Raw genomic sequence first — 20,752 nt, forward strand, 5'->3', positions numbered from 1 at the left:
TGGGGGTTTGATTCCTGGTCAGGGAACTTGATTCCACTTGTTGCAACTAAGACCCAGCACAGCCGGATAAATAAATAAATATTAAAAAAAAATTTTTTTTTTTAAAGAAAGGTCATCAAGGAAGGCCTCCCTGAGGCTGGGGCTGGAAGGACAAGAAACTGGTCAGACCCGATTCTGGGGGTGGGCGGACTAGAAAGTTGCACTAGAGGACCCAGCAGGTGGGAAGGCCCTGGGGAGAGAAGGGGCATGTGTGTGGTGGGGGCTGGCGTGTGCTCCCTGGTGGTGGTCAGGGCAGGCATGCTGGGTGTGAAGGGGGGGAAATTGGCACCAGAACTCAAAGGCTCGTAGGAGTTGGATTTGACTCTTTCAGCTCCTTTCACAAAGGGGCATAATATAAACAGAGTTAACATTCACATCGCTCTCCCTACATGCACTGCATTAGTGCTCTTATGGAAGCCAATGCAGTCAGACTTCCCCCAAACCATGGTAGGTCCTATTATTATCCCATTCAACAGGTGAAGAAACTGAGGCACCACGAGCTTAAATCACTTGCTCAGTGACACAGGACAGATCAGTGGTGGAGCTGGAGTTTCTGGTAGGCTGCTGGCTTCCGAACTTTAACCACTGTCTTTTCCCACACTACCCTTCCTGCATAGACTCCTCCGCAAGACTTCCCTCACCCCAGTTTGTTTCCTCTGCTTAAGCAACATCTAAACATACTCTAAAGCTTAAGGAATTGTGGGGTCCTCAAGAGGTCATCTTGTCCACGCTCCTGCCTCCAGATAGACATGGTATTATAAGTCTCATCTTAAGGATGAGACTCCTAAGCCCCACAGGGGTTAAGAAACCAGTTCATTATCCAAGGTCAGTGAAGGAAGCGTGGGAACTAAAGCCATGGTCTCCTAAATTCTTTCACTCCAGCTCCAACCTCTCCATCCCTGTTTTGAGATGATTCTCAAGTTGTTTCTTATCTGTTCTCCATCCCCCACCCTTCCCCCAGCTGGACAGCAGACTCCCTCTGTGCCCACCAGCAGGGTGGGGTACACAGCAGCTGCGTACTTGGTGTCTGTGAATGCAGCAGGTGGATGAGAGCAGGCACACTGGGTATGACGTTGCTGTCCAGGATGCTTACAGAGCAAGGATGCTTAGCAGGAAGGGTGGGTGTGAGCTGACGCTGGAAGGCTGCTTAGAAATGTTTCATCTGGGCTTCAGCATTTCTGTCTGGGGTAGGAAGGGTGTCTCAGCTAGAGGAAACAGCATGTGCAAAGAGACAAGGAGAGTATGTGGCATAATCAAGGAACGGTAATGGTTTGATTGGACCTGAGCATGAGAAAAAGATGGGCAATGAGGCTGGGGTTGGGCTGCAGAAACAGACAGGTGTGGTCTGTCCCAAGGACCCTGCAGGCTCTATGTGAACTGCTTCCTTACAGTTCTAACAAACAAAGAAGCTCCGTGGGTGAAGGTGAAGTTGCTCAGTCGTGTCCGACTCTTTGTGACCCCGTGGACTGTAGCCTACCAGGCTCCTCCATCCATGGGATTCTCCAGGCAAGAATACTGGAGTGGGTTGCCATTTCCTTCTCCAGGGGATCTTCCTGACCCAGGGATTGAACCTAGGTCTCCCTCATTGGAGGCAGACGCTTTAACCTGAGCCACCAGGGAAGCCCTAACAAACAAAGCAGCTCTGTGGGCAGATACAGAATATTTTTAATGCCCCAGTTTATTTTTGTCACACGTGGCTTTGCTCTGTGATAGTCTAGAGGCACATGTCCCAGGGTTCCTGGTTCACAAGGGATCTTGGGTCAACATGCTCTTCTTTACCTTAAGGCCCTTCCTCTTGTGGAAGCCTGTCCAGGACAGGCTAGCCTCATGGGCCTGGGCCTGGGCCTGGGCCTGGATATGGCCCAGCTCTGAGGGTGGCGGCCTGAGTGGTATCAGCATGGCCATTGGCATCAGTGGTAAGAGCTCCTCTGAGACCCCAGAAGGGGTACTCGACAGGTCATCGGGCTCCAGATTGGCATCACTCCAGCCCTCGGAGCTGTCACTGTAGCCTTCTGGACTGGCAGCTCCATCCTCAGATATGGTGACAGTCTCAGCCGTGCCCTCCCCAAGGCTGCTATCTAAGTCTCTTGCCAGGGTGGAGATGGTGGCCCCCTCAAGCTCGAAGGCTCTGTGGATGTCTGCTGCATGCTCCTGCTTCTGCTCAGAACCAACTGAAGGGGCACCGCAGAGCCCTGGCACAGGCCGGGTGAGGGCCTTGCCTCTAACCTGGCCTGTCCAGAAGAGGGTGAGCTCTTGGCGGCAGGCGGCCACGGCCAGGCTGGTGAGCAGGGTGCTGGACACCAGGTAGAGCAGGGCAGGCTGGCCCATCTGCATGAGAGCCATGGCGAAGAAGGTGACCAGCAGGCCCACAGCATAGGCCGCTGTGCAGGCCACGAAGTAGACCTGCCGCGAGTGGATCTGCACATCAAAGCGGTGACAATAGGCCACCAGGAAGCCGGGGACCACGATGTCACCGAAGCCGAGGATGGAGAAGGGCTGGTCACACAGGGTCAAGGCCGAGAAGCTCAGCCGGGGCACCTTGAGGACCATGGGCAGCCTCTCATGGCTCAAGGAATCTGCCGGGCCCGAGGCCACGCCAACCATGATGCTCTCGCCGGTCCTGGTGAGGAGGGGTGTGATGAATACGAAGAAGACGTCAAAGACTAGCAGGGCCAGCAGGAAGGAGGCGCAGCTCTTGAGGGTGGGCAGGCGCATGCGCCGTAGGACGAAGAGGCAGTAGGCCACGCCCAGCGTGTCCTGCAGCAGCCACGCCCAGCGGTCCTCGTTCCGATAGGCGACCCAGAGGACCGTCACCACCAGGCACAGGCCAGCCAGCAGCAGCAGGGGCAGCTGCAGACAGGCCCGGCGGCCGGGCAGGAGCCACTGGTCCTGCCACACGGGCAGGTGGCGCACCACGGGCACCAGGCAGCTGTAGAGGCCGGTGCCCGCGCCCAGCCCGAAGATGGCGATCATGATGTAGACAAAGCAGTCGTAGAAAAAGTAGAGCAGAAGCATGATGGAGCAGGACATGGTGACCACCGCGCCCGTCATGGCCGGCGTGAAGTCCACAGGCGAGTCCTCGTCGTCTTCTTCGGGCCCCTGCCGGGCCGCCAGGGCTCTCTGTGGAGGGTGACCGCCGGGCCCCCCGCCCCCTCGTGCCCGGCGCCGCTGCAGCCGGTCAGCCTCAGTCACGCCGGCCCAGTAGCCGCCCACGGCCACGGTGCCCACGGCTAGGAGGAAGATGACCACCATGTTGTAGTCGAGGATGGGCTCTGGGGGGGCGTACAAGGCCACGTGGACCCTGTTGCCCCCGTGGGTGTGGCTGAGGATGTCTAGCATGTCCGTGTAGCGGAGCACAGCCACGGGGATGGTGAGGTCTGGGAGGGGCTTGTGGGGGTTCTGGGCCGCCGGGGTGATGTCTGAGCACTGTTGGTCGCTGACCCGGCTCACGATGAGCAACCCGTGGGCGCCTCGGCCCTGAGCCAGCCAGCCCTTGTCGTAGAAGCTGCAGTTGCCTCTCATGACCATGGCGGTGGTCCGGTGGAGGGGCCGCTGGCTGGCGGAGCCGTCCGGGTGGGCCGGGTGGGCCTGGTGGGAGGAGTCCTGGCCTGGGCACCAGGATGCGCCCGTGCCATCGTGCAGGGGCAGGAGCGGGGCGTGCTGCAGGTCCCGGGGCAGGGTGACATAGTCGGAGCGGAAGAGGATGCAGTAGTCCTTGCTCCAGTTGTCCGACACCACGTGGACCACGCCGTACTCCCCCTGGGCTGTGGTGCTGGCCAGGAGGAAGAGGAGGAGGAAAAAGAGGAGGAAACCCAGGCACGCCATCCTCCTCAGGCACCTACCGCTGCGTCCCAGTGTGGCAGCTGCCCACGGCCCCCTGACCCCTCCCAGGGCTGGGTGTGGCCCTCTTGTCACAGAGCAGCTGCTTGGCCGACAGTCCAGGAAACCAGGGCCACACCTACCTAGTCACAAAGCTGGGCAGCCTCTGGGGATCCTGTCCCCCAGCCCTGCCTCCAGGTGGAGAGGTCATCTGCCTAGGAGGAGCTGGACCAGGTCATTTGAAACAAGAGGTGGGGGGATGGGCTTGAGGATCCCAGACAGGATTCGGGACCAACCTTGCCCTTTACAGACCCAGCAGGTGCCTGGCCCTCTCTGCCTATTTCTCTAACTGCAGAGAAATGACATTAGATCAGACGGTTTCCTGGGCCCCTGGGATCCCTGACCTCAGCGATGTTGTACATTTTTATCAATCTCTTCCTGAGTCCCAGGTACTTTTTCTGCAATCACAGCCTCCTGCAAGGGGGTATTACTACACCCATCCAGCACAAGGCTGTGAGCCCTCCTTCAAATGATGCCCCTTGGCACAGGCACATGACCGGAACTTTGTTCCCAGACTAACCAGGATTTAGGAAAGGCCACGTGGCCATTTCTCGCTGTTGGAAATGAGCAGAAATGAAGTGAGTCCCTCAGAAACCTGGGCAGAGACCATGGGGCTCCTTGTCCATCTCTTTCTTTTTCTCACAAGTCACTCATGAACAAGCCATTGTCTGTGGAGAGGGGGATGATGTCCTAAGAGATGGGGAGAAAGGGAGTGAAGGAGCCAGGTCCCCGGATGCTTGCATGGAGTATGGGATACTCATTGTGGACTGTTAACATACATTATCTTCCTTAAGCCACAGGTTTCTTGTGAGTCTGTTAACAGCAGCTTTGTTGTTCAGTCGACAAGTGGTGTGTGACTCTTTGCAACCCCAGGGACTGCAATGCGCCAGCCTTCCCTGTCCTTCACTATCTCCTGGAGTTTGCTCAAACTCATGTCCATGGAGTCAGTGATGCCATCTAACCGTCTCATCCTCTGTCGCCCCCTTCTCCTCCTGCCCTCAATCTTTCCCAGCATCAAGGGTCTTTTCCAATGAGTTGGCTCTTTGCATCAAGTGGCCAAAGTATTGGAGCTTCAGCTTTAGCACCAGTCCTTCCAATGAATATTCAGGGTTGATTTCCTTTAAGATTGACTGGTTTGATCTCCTTGCTGTCCAAGGGACTCCCAAGAGTCTTCTCCAGCACCACGGTTCGGCTGAACCTTACCCAAATATATCCACTTCGTGGATGAGTACACTGAGGCTCAGAAAAGCCCACCCCATGGGCCCTAATCCCAGCCCTCAGATCCAGCTCTCACTCTGGACGTATGTCACTTAGGTGTTGCCCTGTCCTGGGAACTGCCCGGGGTCAGCCTGGCTCCCTGACTGCTTGACTGCAGCTCTGATCTCTGCCCCAAGGCCTTCCCCACTGCCCATTCTTGACCTTCAGGCCCTACCTTCAAGGACAGCACCACCACCACATTCCAGGAGACCAGAGGCCCATCCTTAACATGTCATGATCACAACTCAGATCTTCTTTTCTTTTCTGTTTTTTTTTTTTTTTTTTCTTTTTTTGGTTGTGCCTCGTGGCTTCTGAGATATTAGTTCCCTGACCAAGGATTGAACCCATACCCATGACATTGCAAGTGCTGAGTCCTAACCACTGGACCACCAGGGAGTTCCCAAGCCTTACTTTCTTCATTCCCTGGAGGAGAGGATGGTAACCCACTCCAGTGTTCTTGCCTGGAGAATCCCCTGGACAGAGGAGCCTGGCGGGCTGCAGCCCATGGGGTCGCAAAGAGTTGGACACAAATGAAGCAACTTGGGGTGCATGCAAGTTGTGAACTCCACATCAATGAGACGGCAAATCTCCAGCTTTGGATGCTTTGAAGTGGAGGGTGAGCTTAAGGGACCTTTGCCAAGAGGTTGATGAGTAGAACCTTGTAGACTCTGACAGTCCCCTCCCACCCAATTGGTGACATTTGTCTCACCCACACCTGACTTGACAGGTGTCAGATATTCTGTATGATTCAGATTGTGTCTTTCAAAGCATCAACCACATTTTTGTAAGAAGTAACAACCCTGCTTGTTTGTGCATTTCTGTTTCATCCATTCATATACCATTTAATTAGATTACAAACAGTAATTACAATGACAAATTAACTGTCAGAAACACTTTAGGGAACAGGGACAACTGACTGGTGAGCAGATCCCCAGCCAGTGAGGGTGAAGTGTGAGGGCCAGTGGAGGAAGCTGCCAGCTGCCCCTGCCCGGGCTCCCATTGCAGAGAGAGGACAGGTATATCAGTCAGGGGCTGTCAGGGAAGGGACGGTGGGCCTGTGTAGTTCTTATGAGAGTGGAGCAGTGTCTAGACTGGGTTCACCTCTCTGCATCTGAGCACCCAGATGGTTGGTACAGCAGGGCTGTGGTAATAGAAATCTCTCTGCACCGTCTCCGGCCCCCACTTCCCTGCCCCAGCTACTGATGTTCAGCTAGACTCTACTTCAGGTAGAGTCCTGGGGCTTTAATAAAACTGAAGACTAAGACACCTACCGGGCGTAGCTATTATAAATATAACAAAACAGATAATAGCAGGTTTGGGGGATTTGCCTGGCAGTCCAGTGGTTGAAATTCCATGCTTCCACTGCAGGGGGTGCAGTTTCAGTCCTTGACTGAGGATCAAGATCTGTGCAGAGCAGCCAATAAATAAATAAATAAAAAGTTATTTAAAAACAGAAAAAAACAAACAGATTTTGGCATGGATGTGGAGAAATAAGGATTCTCATACGTTGCTGGTAAGGATATTGTAAATGGTACAGCCACTGTAGAAGACACCTGGTGGTCCCATGGTAGGTTATAAACAGAAATGTATCATGTGACCCAGCAATTCCTCTCCTGGGCGTATACCCCAAAGAACAGAGAACAGCTGTTCAAACAAAAAATTGTACTTGAATGTTTATAGCAGCACTCCTCACAGTGACTTGGAGTAGGTGAAAAGAACCCCAACATCCTTCATCTGATGGATGGCTAGAGAACGTGTGGTCCCCTCGTAAGATGGAGCATCATTCTGCCCTGCAAAGGAACGAAGCTCTGATCGTGCTATGATGTAGACGGACCTTGAGAACATTAAGCGACGGAAAGAAGCCAGACACGAAAGGACAAAACCTGCACGACTCCACTTTTATGAAACGTCCAGAACAGGCAAATCATCAAGACCGAAAGCAGGTGGTGGTAGCTGGTGGGAAGGAGAGCTGTGGGTCTGGGATTTCATCAGAGCGATGAAAAAGCTCTGGAGCTGGATAGTGACAATGCTGGTACAACGTCGTGAGTGCATTTAATATGCTGAATTGTACACTTGGTTGAAATGGTAAGTTTGATGTGTGTATTTTACCGTAATTTCATTTTTATTTATTATTTTTAATTTATTTTTTGGGCTGCACTGGGTCTTCGTTGCTGCGTGTGGCTACTCTCTAGTTGCGGTGTGCGGGCTTCTCGTTGCAGTGGCTTCTCTTGTTGAGGAGCCTGGGCTCTAGAGTAGTTTCAGGCTTCAGTAGTTACGGCTCGCAGGCTTAGTTGCTCCTCGGCAGATGGAATCTTCCTGGACCAGGAATCGAACCCATGTTCCCTGCATTGGCAGGCAGATTCTTAACCACTGGACCACCAGGGAAGACCCCCAGTTTTCTAAAGAACAAAACAAGGAGCAACTTCAGTCCCCTCCAGGAGTACTGTGCTCAGGACAGGCCTTGTTGTACCTGTCCTAGAGTTCATCAGACCAGCATGTGCCCTGATTTGGGGTTCAGAAAACACTCCCTGAAACCCGAAACAGAGGCTGCTCCTGCCTCCCCCTCTGCCATCTACCCTTGGGCAGCCATGGGATCAAAAGAATTCTCTGGACTCATTCCCTCCTAGGCTCTTGCCAGGACGCAACTCATCAAGGCTTTTGGGTGTCTTGTCTAATTGCTGCTTCCCCAGATCCCCCATCTTGCCCCCCAGCCCCAACGCCAGCCCCCAGTCTTGGATTGGCTCCTCTCCAAGGCCACTCTGCCCCTACAGCCCCCTGCAGGAGGCCCTGGTAGGCGCAGTCACATGAATGGCTGATGCTCACTCCCCAGCCTGTGTTTCTGCTTCAAGACTCTGCAGCACCCTCCCTCCCCATGCCCCCCAGATTTCACCCCTTTCCTTGAGGGCATCCTCCTGGTCTCCAGCTTCTGGTCCCTCCCAGCTGCCTCATCTTAGCTATGGCCTGGACTCTCAGGGTCACCGCCCAGGGCAGGCTGGGACAGTGTCCCTGCCTTCTGTTGGGGACTTAGGTGGTGCCTGGAGTTATTTTGAAATGATCATTGGTGTTTCTAGTACACCAAGACCTCTGAGAAATATACTTGGTCCAGGCCTCTCTTGACCTGAGTCTGCTTAGCAGCATCTGCAGGGGTTGTGGGAAAATGGAAGGAAAAGAATAAGAGGTGATGCTCTGAAATGGAATGGAGCAGGGACAGGGCTGGGGACTCGGGGAGGGTGGGCTGGTTCAGGGAGAGGGCCACAGGAGGCCCATGGCTTTACAGGCACAAACTTCTGCATCCAGCTTCGTCTATGAACCCTGTTTGTCCACAAATTGGAGAAACTGGGGAATTCCCTTAGAAGAGGGCTGGCAGGAGCAGTGGGGCAGGAAGGGGAACTCCACAAGAAATTCAGCTGTGTAGGGTTTAAACACCATGGGGGCCGAGTGAGGCCGGCCGGGTTTCACATCTAGCTGGGCCACTGCTGGGTGCTCCCGGGCATGTCTCTCAACTTCTCTGGGCGTCACTTCCCCCATCTGTTAAATGGGGATAACAGATCTTGCCTCATAGGGTGGTATGAAGGGTAGATGAGATCGGAGTGTGGGGGGCTTAGCAGAGGGGCTCCAGGTGAGCACTCAGTGATGGTACTGCTGATGGAAAAATGCAGGGAGCACCCCTTCTGTTTGAACCAAAGGTGGGAAGGTGAGTTTGAAGTCAGGGGGCTGCACAAGATGAACTTGAGGGACCCCCGAGCTGCAGACCAGTGGCACCCTCACATGGGCTGGGCGTGGAGACCCTCAGAGGCTTCTGGTGGACGTGGGCTGTACTGTTTGCAGTTAGACATCATTTTAAGGAGTGGAGGGGTGCAGGGTGTTGGGAAGGTAGGGAAGGAGTTGCTGGATGTAGAGAACCCTCATGGCTCTCACCCAGTTGGGCTCGGCAGTCTGACATTGGCTGGGCCATCTTTGGGCCGCGCTGGTATTTGCCTGGGACTTCGCCCCCATCAGACAGTCTGAAACCCCCAGTTCTTCTTGCCGTCTCCTCCCCCTAGAGCCACTTTATCAGTCCTGGCCTCCATAAACCCAAGCTCAGTGACTCCAGTTAACTGATGGGGTGGAAGGAGACCTGGATTTGGAGAAGACCTTTGATCTCAGAGGAGTCCACTTGGCCTCAGTTTTCTCGGCAGGAAAATGGGCTGATTCCATTTTCCGTGAATGTTATAAAGGATTTTGTGGATTGCAAAGCAGTCTACAAATGCCCATAATTAATTATTGTCTGGATTCTAAAACCTCCCTTCCTCCTTGATCTGCACCCTCTGCCCTCTTCGGGTTCTGGGGTGTCTGTTGGGGTCCCACTCTGGGTCCTATTAGCAGCAGCAGGGGGCTGAACAGGCCTGGAGGAGAAGCCAGGGACCCCAAAGCAGGGGCTATGCTGTCACACTCAGGGAGGTGGGGAGCCAGAACTGGAAAACCCAAACCCCACAGGGTGGTTTTTCCTCCACTGGTGATCTGAGCCCACGAGGGAGGGTCTAAAGGAGAAAAGGGCTCAGGTCGAATTTGAGGGAACTGCAGCCTCTGGGTGTGGCATGGAGAAAAATTCTTCCCAGTTTCATAGAGGGGCCTGTCCTGCAGTGATCCCCCACCCTGCAGCTGCCCGGCCCCTTCCCACAGTGTGGTGAGGTGCGTGTCTCTTGGCCCATCACACCTCCCACAACCCCAAGGGACCTCCCTTCCCACCCACGCACAAGCCAAAGCTACGAGCAGAACGACCCTCAGAAACCCCATTGGGGGCCTTGCCTTGAGCCCAGCCCTGGAGCCCACAGAAGGGTTAAACACTGCACACCTGCCTCTGGCAGTTCTTTGCAACCCAGATGTTCCCAGCCCCTCAGCCCTTTATAGTCTCTGGACAAGGGGGATCTTGAGATCATCTGGACCAGCCCCCTGCCTGCCCAGGGACCCCCTGCAGCTTCTGTGCTGACTGCCAGCCCCGCTTGGATGTCCTCCTGTGACCTTCCAGCGTTGGCAGCTCTGAACTTTGCAGCCTGGGCCGGCATATGTCCTGGGGGTGCCACTTGCCTCCCCACCTCACAAAGGGCTGAGTGCACAGCAGGTGTGTGACTGGCTCCCATCAGCTACAACAGCCAGGAGGGGCACTTCCCTGGTGGTCCAGTTGCTAAGACTCTTGAGGTCCCAGTGCAGGAGGCCCAGGTTCAATCCCTGACCAGGGAACTAGATCCCACATGCTGCACCTAAGGATCCCGCATGCCACAATGAGTGCAGATCCTGAGTGCTGCCACTAAGACCCAGTGTATAAATAAATAATAAATATTATAAGACTCAAATAAATAAATACTAAATGTTAAAAAACAGCCAGAGGACAAGCAGGAAAGGGGGCACCGCCCCAGCTTGGTCCCCTGCAGACCCCTTGCCTGTGGACTCCCCCTCACAGCCCCGAGCCCCCCTCGGCGCCTCGCCCTTGGACTCCCCCTGACTCCACGTCCTCGCTTTCTCACTCTCCTCCTGGATGGGAGGCAGCGCTGAGAAAGCTGCCTCCTGTGGGCCTCCTCTGTGGCCATTTGAGATTCAGCCGCCAATTCTGGTCCTTCTTTTGGGGGACTCTTTATGGGCTTCCCCATAAAGTTCCCCCGCAGCTGCTCTGGAAGCTCTCAGCCTGTCTCCATCCTGGTGGCCCCTGGTCCCCTTCTCACAGCCTCCTCTGACCAGCTGGCCCTCCCCACTGCCTCCTTAAGGGGACAGTGCCTGGGGAGTCGGCAGAGCAGGGTACCCGACTTGGCTTCAGGGACTGAAGCTTCTCCTCCCTTGGTGAGCGGCCAGACCCTCACCCACTGGCGCCCCCTCGTCCCCCAGCAGATGCTTCTGGGCTCCCAGCACCACGGTCATCTGTCCTGGTGTCCTGACGCCACACTCACCCGTGTGCATGTGTGTGGGTGTCCCTGATTGTGTGCATGCATGTATGTGCGTGCACACGCCCCCCTGCATGGTCCTGTTTCTGGGTCAGAGACTCGGAGGCAAGGCCCAGGCCTGAGAGCGGTGGGTGGAGTTTCTGTGTTCCAACCACCTCTTGTCCTGAGGATGCGGCTCACGCTGTGCCCAGCTCGCTCCTGACCTCCGCAGGAGGTGCTGGAACCACTGCCTCCGGAGGGCTGGTGGATAAACTTCCCTGGCCCCTCAGGTGGGATGACGCAGGTGTGGGTCCCACTTGGCTCCCCCAGCTTCCGCAGCAGGACTGAGCTACCGTCGACCGTGGTGGTGGGCATGTGCGCCCCTGCCCTGGAGTTGGTTCTCGAAGCCTTGTCTCCTGGTCTGCTTCTGGGGTTTCCATGCTAAGACAGCACTCGAGCCTGTACAGCCTCCCCTGCTTCTTAGCTCCTTTCTGTTTCCAGCCCAGCTCCTCCCCTGGGGCTGAGACACGAGGCTACCCAGTCCCACCGCCGCACCTCTGCTCAGGCTACAGCCTGCTCACGGAGTCCTCCGTCTGCATGGTTTGCCCACAGCCCTTCTCCCTACAATTCACCCTCTTACGAGAGCTGCCCTTATTCCCTGGGCCCCACGACCCACACCCTTCTAAGTCCTCTCCTAGCCTCAGGGGCCCCCTAGGGCCCCATCCCTGGCAGATGTGAGGGTGCCATCGGTGCCCCAGCCACATAGTGGCCCTAAAGGCTGAAAGTGGCTTCTGTTTCTTTGGGATGCCCTCCCAAGCCAGCCCTGGCACACACAAGGCCTTCACAAGTGCTGGTTGAAAGATAAATAATATAATTTACACCAGCCACCCCCATCTCCCAGCCCCAGCCCCCAAAGTCCTGCTCTGGCTGTCCAGTCCCTCTGGATGTGGCTGGCTCTTTACCTGGGGTGTAAGCGGCCAGCTGGCTGGTGCTCTGGGGAACTCAGGGCAGGGAGGGGCCAGCACCCCACCCCCTTCTATTTTGGCTTAGCTAGTGATGCCATCCCAGAGGTCATCCAAGGGCCACAGGGCCCCTTTGGCCAGCAGAGGGGTTGGGTCCCAGAGGCCGGGTCACTGAAGCCAGTGGGCTGGGTGGCCCCGGCATTCTCTGCCCCCTTCAAAGGGAGGCTGGCTTTGGTGGGGGCACACACTGGCTTCTGTCACCCTCCCACATCCCCATCATCTCACAAAGGGGGGACACCTGGGGCAGGAGGCTAAGGACGGGGAGCCTGTGTGGGGTGGGCAGCAGTAAAGGTCCAAGGGTGTGAGACAGCGAGGCAGGGCGTTTCTGGTGGCAGGGCCATGGGGTCAGATGACTGGTGTTTGGGAGGATTTCAGTTATGCAGCCTGATGTCTGAAGATGCCATCTGATTTCTAACAATGTCTCCAGGGCTTCTGACAACAGAGCCTTGGTTCCCAGTGGTGCAGTGCTGCTAAGGCCTGGAGGCATCCTCATGGTGGCCTGGATGCTGTGACGAGAGTTTCCCATGATGCCTGTGGGGCAGCGAATGGGCCCCTACAGTCTCTGAGGACATCCTGGGGTCTCCAGTGGGCTGTCACCTTGTGCTCTGAAGGGACTCGTGTGCAGCTTTGGATTCCCCACCGTCCAGCTCCCAGGCTGCGTGTCCAGTCCATTTCCCGGGGAAGATGGGGGCAGAGAGAAGCCAGAGGCCCTGGGCCCAGCCCAGGCCTATAGGCTATTTTCCACTCATCTTGTGGCCCTGACTGCTGCCAAAGGCCTGGAACTTCTGCTCAGCTGGGGGTTGGGGAGGGGCCTCCCGGGCTCTCAGCGCCAGCTGAGCCTGGGGGTAGAGGGTGTGGGAGGGAGCTGGTCCCCTCCACAGACAGGGTGGCTGGCTAAGCCTAGCGGCCATCTCCCCAGCCGTAGATCTCGAGGGCTGGTCCGTGGCCCTCCAGCTCACACTGCTGTGGACTGCTTGATGCTGTGAAAGCTGACACGGGTGGGGGAGGTGGGGATGGACATGGCGCGAGCCACGCGGGCACGGATTGAGTGCTTGTCCTGCCAGCGGTGCCACCTCTTCCGGATGGCAGAGCGGACCTGTGGGTACACAGCAGAGCATAGGGTCTGAGCCCGGGTTTCAAACCCCCGCTCCCACCCCCACAAGCAGCCACCCAGGGAGCCACCTTGGAAGGGCAGCATTGACATCATCACCATCGTTGATTTGCGTATTTGTTAGGACAGTTTTCTCAAGCGTTATGAGGAAGGGGTGCCTTTTTCGAATCCACCCAAAGGTGCCATATTCCCTTGGCCATGAAGAATCTCTACTCTCAACTCACACATGTCTGCCCTCAACCTCCTGCCCTAGGGCTCAGCTTCCTGGTTTTACAACCCATTTCACAGACTCATTGATGAGACTGGAGTCCCAGCTTCTGACCCCCTACACCCACTGCTAAGAAGCGGGCTTGTTACCGCAGCAGCTGAGTGGCAAGTGGCAGGGACCCTCCCCGAACTCCCAACAATATCCCTATAGGGGCTGGTAGCCGGGAGGAGGGAGCCAGGGGAGAGAACCAGGAGAACGGAGTGGGGAGGACAGAGTTGGTGTGTGGCAGGCAGGAGGCAGCTACAGACAGCCTCTGGTCTCAGCAGGCCTCCCGCCGTCCTGAGTTCTGGGGCCCCGGGTCCTCACCTCGCTGTTGAGGAAGCAGTAGAACACAGACACGAAGAAGCCCTGGGGTGGAGGGAAGGCGGGTCAAGGGACTGGGGCAGGCGTGGCCTCACCCAGGCTCAGAGTCGCCCCCAACCTCCTGCCCTTCCAGGCCCCTGCCTGGGAGAATCCCCACCCAAAGAGGAACAGGGGACAGGCAGGGGGACAGGCCGGGGCTGGGAGGCTGGGTGGGGTGGGGGAGGGGTGGGTACCTGGAAAGATTCCAGGAAGGAGTTGAAGTAGATGAAGACGACCCTGGAGACCTCGTCCTCCCCAGGGTTCACGAAGAACAGCATGTACGTGATGCCCAGGAGGGGGAGCAGCACCAGAGTGGCCTTCACAGCCTTCCTGAGGGTGAGGGGTGGGAAGGAGGCCCAGAGTCACAGCCCACCCCAGGAAGGAACTGGAGCCTGGCACTTGGTGAACAGGACTGGGTCTGGGGGAGGGTTGTAGCACATCCTTGGAATGTCTGAGACAGGGGCGGAGCTGGGGTTTCAGGAGGGACTCTCAGGCCTGGGGGGAAACCCTGGGTCAGAGGTGGGGTCTTTGAAGCCCCCCACGGGTGGGGGAGGCAGGTCTGGTTACCTGTACTGAATGGTCTCAGAGGTGGTGGATGCCCGGAGTTTGGTCATGAGGATGCGGACGATGTTGAAAAGGAAGATGAAATTGATCTGTAATTTGACACACAGTGGAATGGCCTGGGCATGGTGTGTGCAAGATGCTGGTGGGAAGGTGGGGAACAGGACAAGGACTCAGCTGTCCTGGGTCTAGCCTCTGCCACCCTGCTGCTCTCCCTCATCTGTGTGAGCCCAGCATAACCCTGGCCCCGTGCCCCCTACCTCTAGGCAGAGGAAAACTTTCAGTCCATGGTAAGTACTGCTGGCCTCTCCCCACTGAGCCCCGCCCCCACCGCCCTCCTACCCAGGTTCTTACCAGCAGGACCAAGATCATCGGGCCCTGGTAGATGTAGTCAGTGTACACCCCAGGCCTTTTGCCAAACCAGCACCTGGAAGGCCACAGAAATGAGAGGAGAAGGGTCGTCCAGATCCAGGTCAGTAGCATGAGGGAGGAGCCGCACTGGGCCGGGGAGGAACTGGGGCCAAAAGCCAGGATCTGGGTGCCCCGCTTCTAACCCGGGCAGAAGGTCAAGATCCCACCACAACGCCTCAGTTATTCCATCTGCAGAATGGACAGCATCCTTTGAGATGTAAAGCTGGAATCGGGCACTGTGGCAGGGAGGGGGATTGTGGGAAAGCCCGCTGAGTAGAATAGGCATGGGCCCAACACACACAGTCCCCACTGTAGCTCTGGCACATGCCCAAAAGGGGACCTTCCCTGTACCTGTCATGCAGTCACTCCCCACCCCAGTAGCTAACACCTGCCACGAGAGGCAGAGTTGCTTTGCATTTTCGTGATGTCACCTCCAGCAAGAGCTAGGGCGGTCTGGGGAGTGGGTTGGTGTGGGGCACGTTGGAAAGTCCTAGATCCTTGTGCAGAGACGCTACACTCTCATCACGAGAGTCCACAGTAGCTAGAAATCATGATGCTTCCATAAACAGGAAACTGAAACCTCTTGACTTTTTCAAGGTTGGAGACAAGTTCAAGTTTTCAAAAGGACCAAAGGCAAACTGTCCTGGGGCCAGGTCCAGTCCTTGGCCCTGGGGTCTGCAGGTTCTCTCAGGTCTCCCACCTGCATCCCTTCTGATGCAGTGCCAGCATCTTACCACAAGGTGGAGCTCCAGAGACGCTCAGACGGACTTTCCGCCAAACTCAGCCATCCTTTTGGCTCCAAGATGCGCCCAGATGCACACACTGGGCAGCTTTTTGAAACCCATCCTCTCGTCCCTGTACTCACCTGCACACCTTCAGGCACAGGATTTACAATGCTCCTGGTCTGGGACCCAGGTCGCCATCCTGGGAATCACTGCCAGGCCCCTAGTTCTGTCAGCTGCCCTCGACGCCCAGCCCAGGCCCCCACCCCACCAGTTACGCAAATACAGAGAGAGCCACAGCCAGGCTGGGCCGGAGTCAGGAAGGATCACCTTGATAAATGTGTATATAATTTTCCAGGCTCCTTGTCAGGGTTGGATAGGAACAGCCACGGTGATGGAGGCAGCCTGGAACCCCAGTCAGACAGTGGGTTCCTGAGGACACTTTGACAAAGAAGATTCTGGCACATCCCCTGGCCTTCTCAAAGTCCACTTTTTCTGCCTCTCTCTTACAGTGGTTCTTAAGTTTAGCTTCATATTAGAATCACCTGGGCAGGTTTAAAAACTGGTGCCCAGATGACACTTCAGACCAATGACATCCAACTCTCTGGAGGGCAAGACTGGCCATCAGTACTTTTTAAAGCTTCCCAGGTGATTCTAATGTGAGCCAAGGCTGAAAACCACAGCACCAGAAGTGAAGTTTTCAGGGGCAACTGGAAACACCTGCTTCTATTTAAATACAGTCAAGACTTGAAAGATGGAAGGAATCTCTGAGATTGGATCAGTTTCTATTAAATCCACATAACCTTTTGCTAAAACATGTCTTTATTAATAGAAAACATTTATACGCATTTCCTATGTGTCAGACTCTATTCTAAATGCTTGATATATATATATATATATATATATATATATATAAATTCATGTCATTCCCCTAACAACTCTTTGAGGGAAGGCACTATTATGAGGATGCCCATTTTGCAGATGAGAAAACTGAGGCACATTATAGGAACTGCCCCAAGGTCATAAAGCTACCTAGTGATGGAGTCACAATTCATAACCTGGGTGGTTTGGCTCCAGGGACTTCCAGTAACCTTTAGTCTGTTCTGCTTGTCATGAAAGCCGAGACAGGTAAAGAGCCTGTCCTGTTGACAGCCTCAACCCACCTGTCCAGCCCCACCTCAGGCAGAGCATTGCTAGGGATCCACAGATTGAGTCTGACCTCCAGGAGCCTCCCCACATGGATAAAGAAATTGTGGCCCTGATGGGGAAGCTGACACGGCTGAAGGTCCTTGGGGAGGGTCAGGCATAGCTGGGCTGGGAACCTGGGCCTTGGGGCTCAGGGGGCCCTGAGGGCAGTGAAGAGGAGGTGACTTACTTCTCATTGTCGTAGTACAGCTTCCCAATGGCCCAGGCCACAATGATGGGGAAAGGCACACCTGGGGGGAGACCGGTGTCAGAGGACCTGTCAGTGGAGTCTGCGGGATGCAGACCTGGAAGACCCCAGCACAGCCCAGGGCCTGGAGGTGGGCAGGGGTCTCCCAGGTACTCACTGGCTCATCACGCCTCCTTTGAAATGTTCCCACTGTCCCCGACCCCAGGTAGGGACGGAGGGCTGTGTGCACACCCCACCACCCTCACCTGGCCTGACCAGGGCCTGGGTCGGGGGAGGACGGCCCAGTCGGGGCAGGGGGCTGGCCGCTCACCCCAGCCGATGCAGATAAACATCCACTTGCGCAGCCGGTCTGTGGAGTACGTGAGCACGATGGCCGTGTGCAGGTAGCAGCCCTCGCCGAACATCCAGAAGAAGTTGGTCACGTGGAAGTAGTTGTAGGCGGCTGTCACCAGCCTGCACCAGCCCTGCCGCCCACCCCATCGGAGGTGATGATTAACCAAGGGGGGTGGGGATGCGAGGAAACAGCAGCCCACCCTGGGCCTGGGGCCTCCTCCGGGCAGGATGGGGGCACCCCTGGGATCCACTCTGGCACTATGGGCTCCAAGGCCTGGTTCCCGTCCCTGCTCCTCCAGGGCCGCCCCACCCAGACCCTTCCTCTGACCCTGGGCCTGCCCCCCCAGGACACACCACGTTGCTCTGATGGACTTCGGGGCTCATGGTGAGCTGGACCACGAACCACGTGGCATTGCGCAGGATGAAGGCTGAGATGAGGTTCCAGTGGATGATGTTTCTCAGGCACCGGATGCTCCTGGGGGCAGCAGAGGCGGGTGGGTGACAGGAGGCAGAGGAGGAGGGAGAAGATGAGGGATCGGCCGCCAGCATCACTCCAGCCCAGATGTATGGAGGGGCAGCTGAGGCTCCGAGCAGGGGCAGGTGGCTAACCCCACTTCACACTGGGAGGTGGCATCAGAGGCTCTCTTTACATCACAGGTCCCTTCCTAATTGTGGCCTGCCCAGACCTAAGCAGGGGTTTCTCTGATAGCTCAGTTGGTAAAGAATCTACCTGCAATACAGGAGACCCCAGTTCGATTCCGATCAGGAAGATCCGCTAGAGAAGGGATAGGCTACCCACTCCAGTATTCTTGGGCTTCCCTTCTGGCTCAGCTGGTAAAGAATCTACCCGCAAGACGGGAGACCTGGGTTTGATCCCTGGGTTGGAAAGATCCCCTGGAGAAGGGAAAGGCTACTTTCCTTCCACTCCAGTTTTCTGGCCTGGAGAATTCCACGGACTGTAGTCCACGGGGTCACAAAGAGCCGGACACGACTGAGCGACTTTCCCTTCACTTCATGTCACCTCAGACCTAAGCTCTGGGACAGAGCTTGCCACATGGCCAGCGCTGAAGGGACCAGGGGCTGCTTGCCAACTGGAATGCCCTTCTCCCACGGGCATCCCTCTCTCCTTGTAGCTCCAGGTTTGAGGCTCAGCCTCCAGCGAGATGGCTCCCTCCCAGTTCAGCCCTGATGCTCAGCCCATTCTCACCCCCCATTCCTGGCACAGACCCAGCCAGTGCTTCCACCTGCATCCTTGGCAGTCGTGCTGGGCCCAGGCAGGTTCAAACCCAAAGCGGGGGCTCCACCTTCCTAGTCAGCCAAATGCGTGCAGCAGTCCAGACTGAGTGGGTGACTCCAGGAGAGCCTGGGCTTTGGCCAACCCCTTCCCCTCCCGTGACCCCAGTCACTGGAAGGGGTACAGAAGTGACCCTGCCAGATGCTCCAAGAGACCTGGGACATCTGTATTTGTCACCTTGTCCCATGAAGTGAGGGGGCAGGACTCCCCTTTCCCAGCAGCCCCCACCCAAACTGCCTCTTGTTATCTTACTTCTCTGCCCCGCTCAAGGCCCAGGGGGCTGGGTGGGGGGCAGTGCCAGGGCCTCCTCACCTGAGCCGCAGAAAGAGGACAAAGGCCACCAGGAGGGCCGCCAGGGAGATGCAGTGGCCTAGGTAGTTGATGATGACAGCGATGTGGTAGTGCACCTTGCTCTTCTTCTGAGGTAAGAGAGAGGGGAGGGGCAGAGGTGAGACCCCGGCACCGCTGCACCCCCACCCACGGGCGGTGCCAGGACAGCCACACCCCCGGGTGCCTGTGATGATGACAGTTAGCCCTTCCTGAGCCTGCTACGCGTCAGGCGTGGCCCTAGAGCAGTGCCGCCCAATCTGAGTCTTGTCTGTCCCCAAATCCCATGCTCTGTGTGCTGCTCTGGGCTGTGGGGAAAATATCAGTTAATGTGAAATCTCCACCTACCAGAGGCTTCCCCACCCCGCGTGCACAAACGTGCGTGCACAGATCACAGCTGCGTTCTCACACTCACGTCTCCATCCAGTCCCAACACTTGCGGGTGCAGACCCCAAGCCCCAGGACTCCTCCTATTCGGAGTCGAGTCACCATCCTCTCCATCACCCCTAAACCCCTCCCGCCGCAATTCAAGCCCGCTCCTATCAGCGACCGGGGGGAAGGCAGTCGCTGTGGACTAGCATCCACAGAATCACTTGAAACCTTAAAAAACATCTCTAGGCACCATAACTTGCTTCCTGGGTTGGCCCCAGAGGTCTGCTCCAAGTCACTGGGGTCCCCTCTCAGGACTAAAACGAAGTTCCCTATGTTATTACTTAATTCATTTCATTCACACCACAGCCCCCTTTCCAATTGCCGTACACTCCCTGAGCGTTGAAGCCTTCCTGTTTACAGAGTATTTTCATATCTGTCATCCTGTCAAACCCTCAGGGCAATGCCAGGGAAGAACTGGTAGGAGGTCTGTATATTATTTTGCAGAAAAACAGGCCTAGAAATACATGGACTTGTTCGAGGTCTCTCAACTTCAAACCACCTCTCACCTTCACGCACAGTTTGGCAAGGTGCTGAGGCAGCAAACGGGTCCCCACCCATGATAGGGCTCCCCACCGGTGGTCCTCAGTGCCCAGCGTCTGCAGACTCCTGACCCTGCGAGAGCAAGGGCCCCTTTCACCCTTTTCTAGGTCCCAAGAGGAGAGAGGCTAGAAACCAGAGCATGGCACAGTGGGGCCCCGGGACGGTGTGTCAAGTGCAGGAGGAAAAAATGGGTGTTGGAAAGTGAAAGTCGCTCTGTCGTGTCCAACTCTTTGCAACCCCAAGGACTATACAGCCCATGGAAATCTCCAGGCCAGAATACTGGAGTGGGTAGCCTTTCCCTTTTCCAGGGGATCTTCCCAACCCAGGGATTGAACCCAGGTCTCCCGCATTGCAGGCAGATTCTTTACTGCCTTTCCGGAGAGGGGATTGCTGTTAACCTCTCCCTCCCTCACCCTTCCCAGGTTCTGGGGTGGGGCCTGGACATTATGAGGCATAGAAACCAGCAAATACTGAGAAAAAGACGAGCCCAAAGGAAGACTTCTTCGCCCTTTTGAAGCCACCAGAGCTCCTCCTGACTCTCCCTGGACCCTCTTGTTGGAATTCCAGAATCCATGGGCGTCAGACCTAATCCCAAGGGATCAAGTCCAGCTGTACCCATTTTCCAGATGAGAAGATTGAGGCCCAAATTCCCCCCCCACCCACCCAAGGACGAGGGTACCTCTGCAGCAAGATACCTAGCAGGCATGCGAGAAGGGGTGAAGCCCTCCCTGCCCTGCTCTCCCCAGCCCCTTCTGCACTGAAGGAGCACCCTCACCGAAGAAGGGGCTGGGCAGCTGTTCTAGGGGCTGGTTTTCCTGGAAGAGGTTTTCAGGAACATGACAGATCACATTACCAGCTCAGGCCCTGAAGGGCTGAGACCCACCAAGGTGAAAATGGATGGGGGTGGGCAGAGGGTATCCATTGCCA

General features: G+C 56.2%; 2 protein-coding genes across 2 annotated transcripts in view; both read right to left on the bottom strand.

Moving 5' to 3' along the window:
• Positions 1-1,699: 1,699 nt before the first annotated feature.
• On the bottom strand, positions 1,700-10,115 carry SPPL2C (signal peptide peptidase like 2C). The gene has a single exon (XM_086357204.1). The coding sequence runs from the start codon at positions 3,862-3,864 to the stop codon at positions 1,783-1,785; it is 2,082 nt and encodes a 693-aa protein (XP_086213330.1). The 5' UTR covers positions 3,865-10,115; the 3' UTR covers positions 1,700-1,782.
• A 1,805-nt stretch (positions 10,116-11,920) lies between these two features.
• Positions 11,921-20,752, bottom strand: part of CRHR1 (corticotropin releasing hormone receptor 1) — a 53,256-nt gene continuing 44,424 nt past the window's right edge. Inside the window, exons 5-13 of the mRNA XM_086357205.1 lie at positions 18,839-18,945; positions 17,587-17,707; positions 17,210-17,363; positions 16,882-16,942; positions 14,728-14,800; positions 14,380-14,465; positions 14,007-14,142; positions 13,777-13,818; positions 11,921-13,187 (exon numbers count right to left, since the gene is read on the bottom strand). Of these exons, the coding sequence (XP_086213331.1) occupies positions 13,047-13,187; positions 13,777-13,818; positions 14,007-14,142; positions 14,380-14,465; positions 14,728-14,800; positions 16,882-16,942; positions 17,210-17,363; positions 17,587-17,707; positions 18,839-18,945 (921 nt within the window). The 3' untranslated portion in view covers positions 11,921-13,046. The remainder of the gene's footprint in view (positions 13,188-13,776; positions 13,819-14,006; positions 14,143-14,379; positions 14,466-14,727; positions 14,801-16,881; positions 16,943-17,209; positions 17,364-17,586; positions 17,708-18,838; positions 18,946-20,752) is intronic.

Source organism: Bos grunniens, chromosome 19 (genome assembly GCF_055505025.1).
Source record: "Bos grunniens cultivar Pamir isolate PY7600 chromosome 19, Bosgru_T2T1.0, whole genome shotgun sequence".
Lineage (NCBI taxonomy): Eukaryota > Metazoa > Chordata > Mammalia > Artiodactyla > Bovidae > Bos > Bos grunniens.

What these genes read in the sequence shown, in the direction of transcription:
- SPPL2C (XM_086357204.1), bottom strand. Translation starts at nt 3,864, where the DNA reads ATGGCGTGCCTGGGTTTCCTCCTCTTTTTCCTCCTCCTCTTCCTCCTG.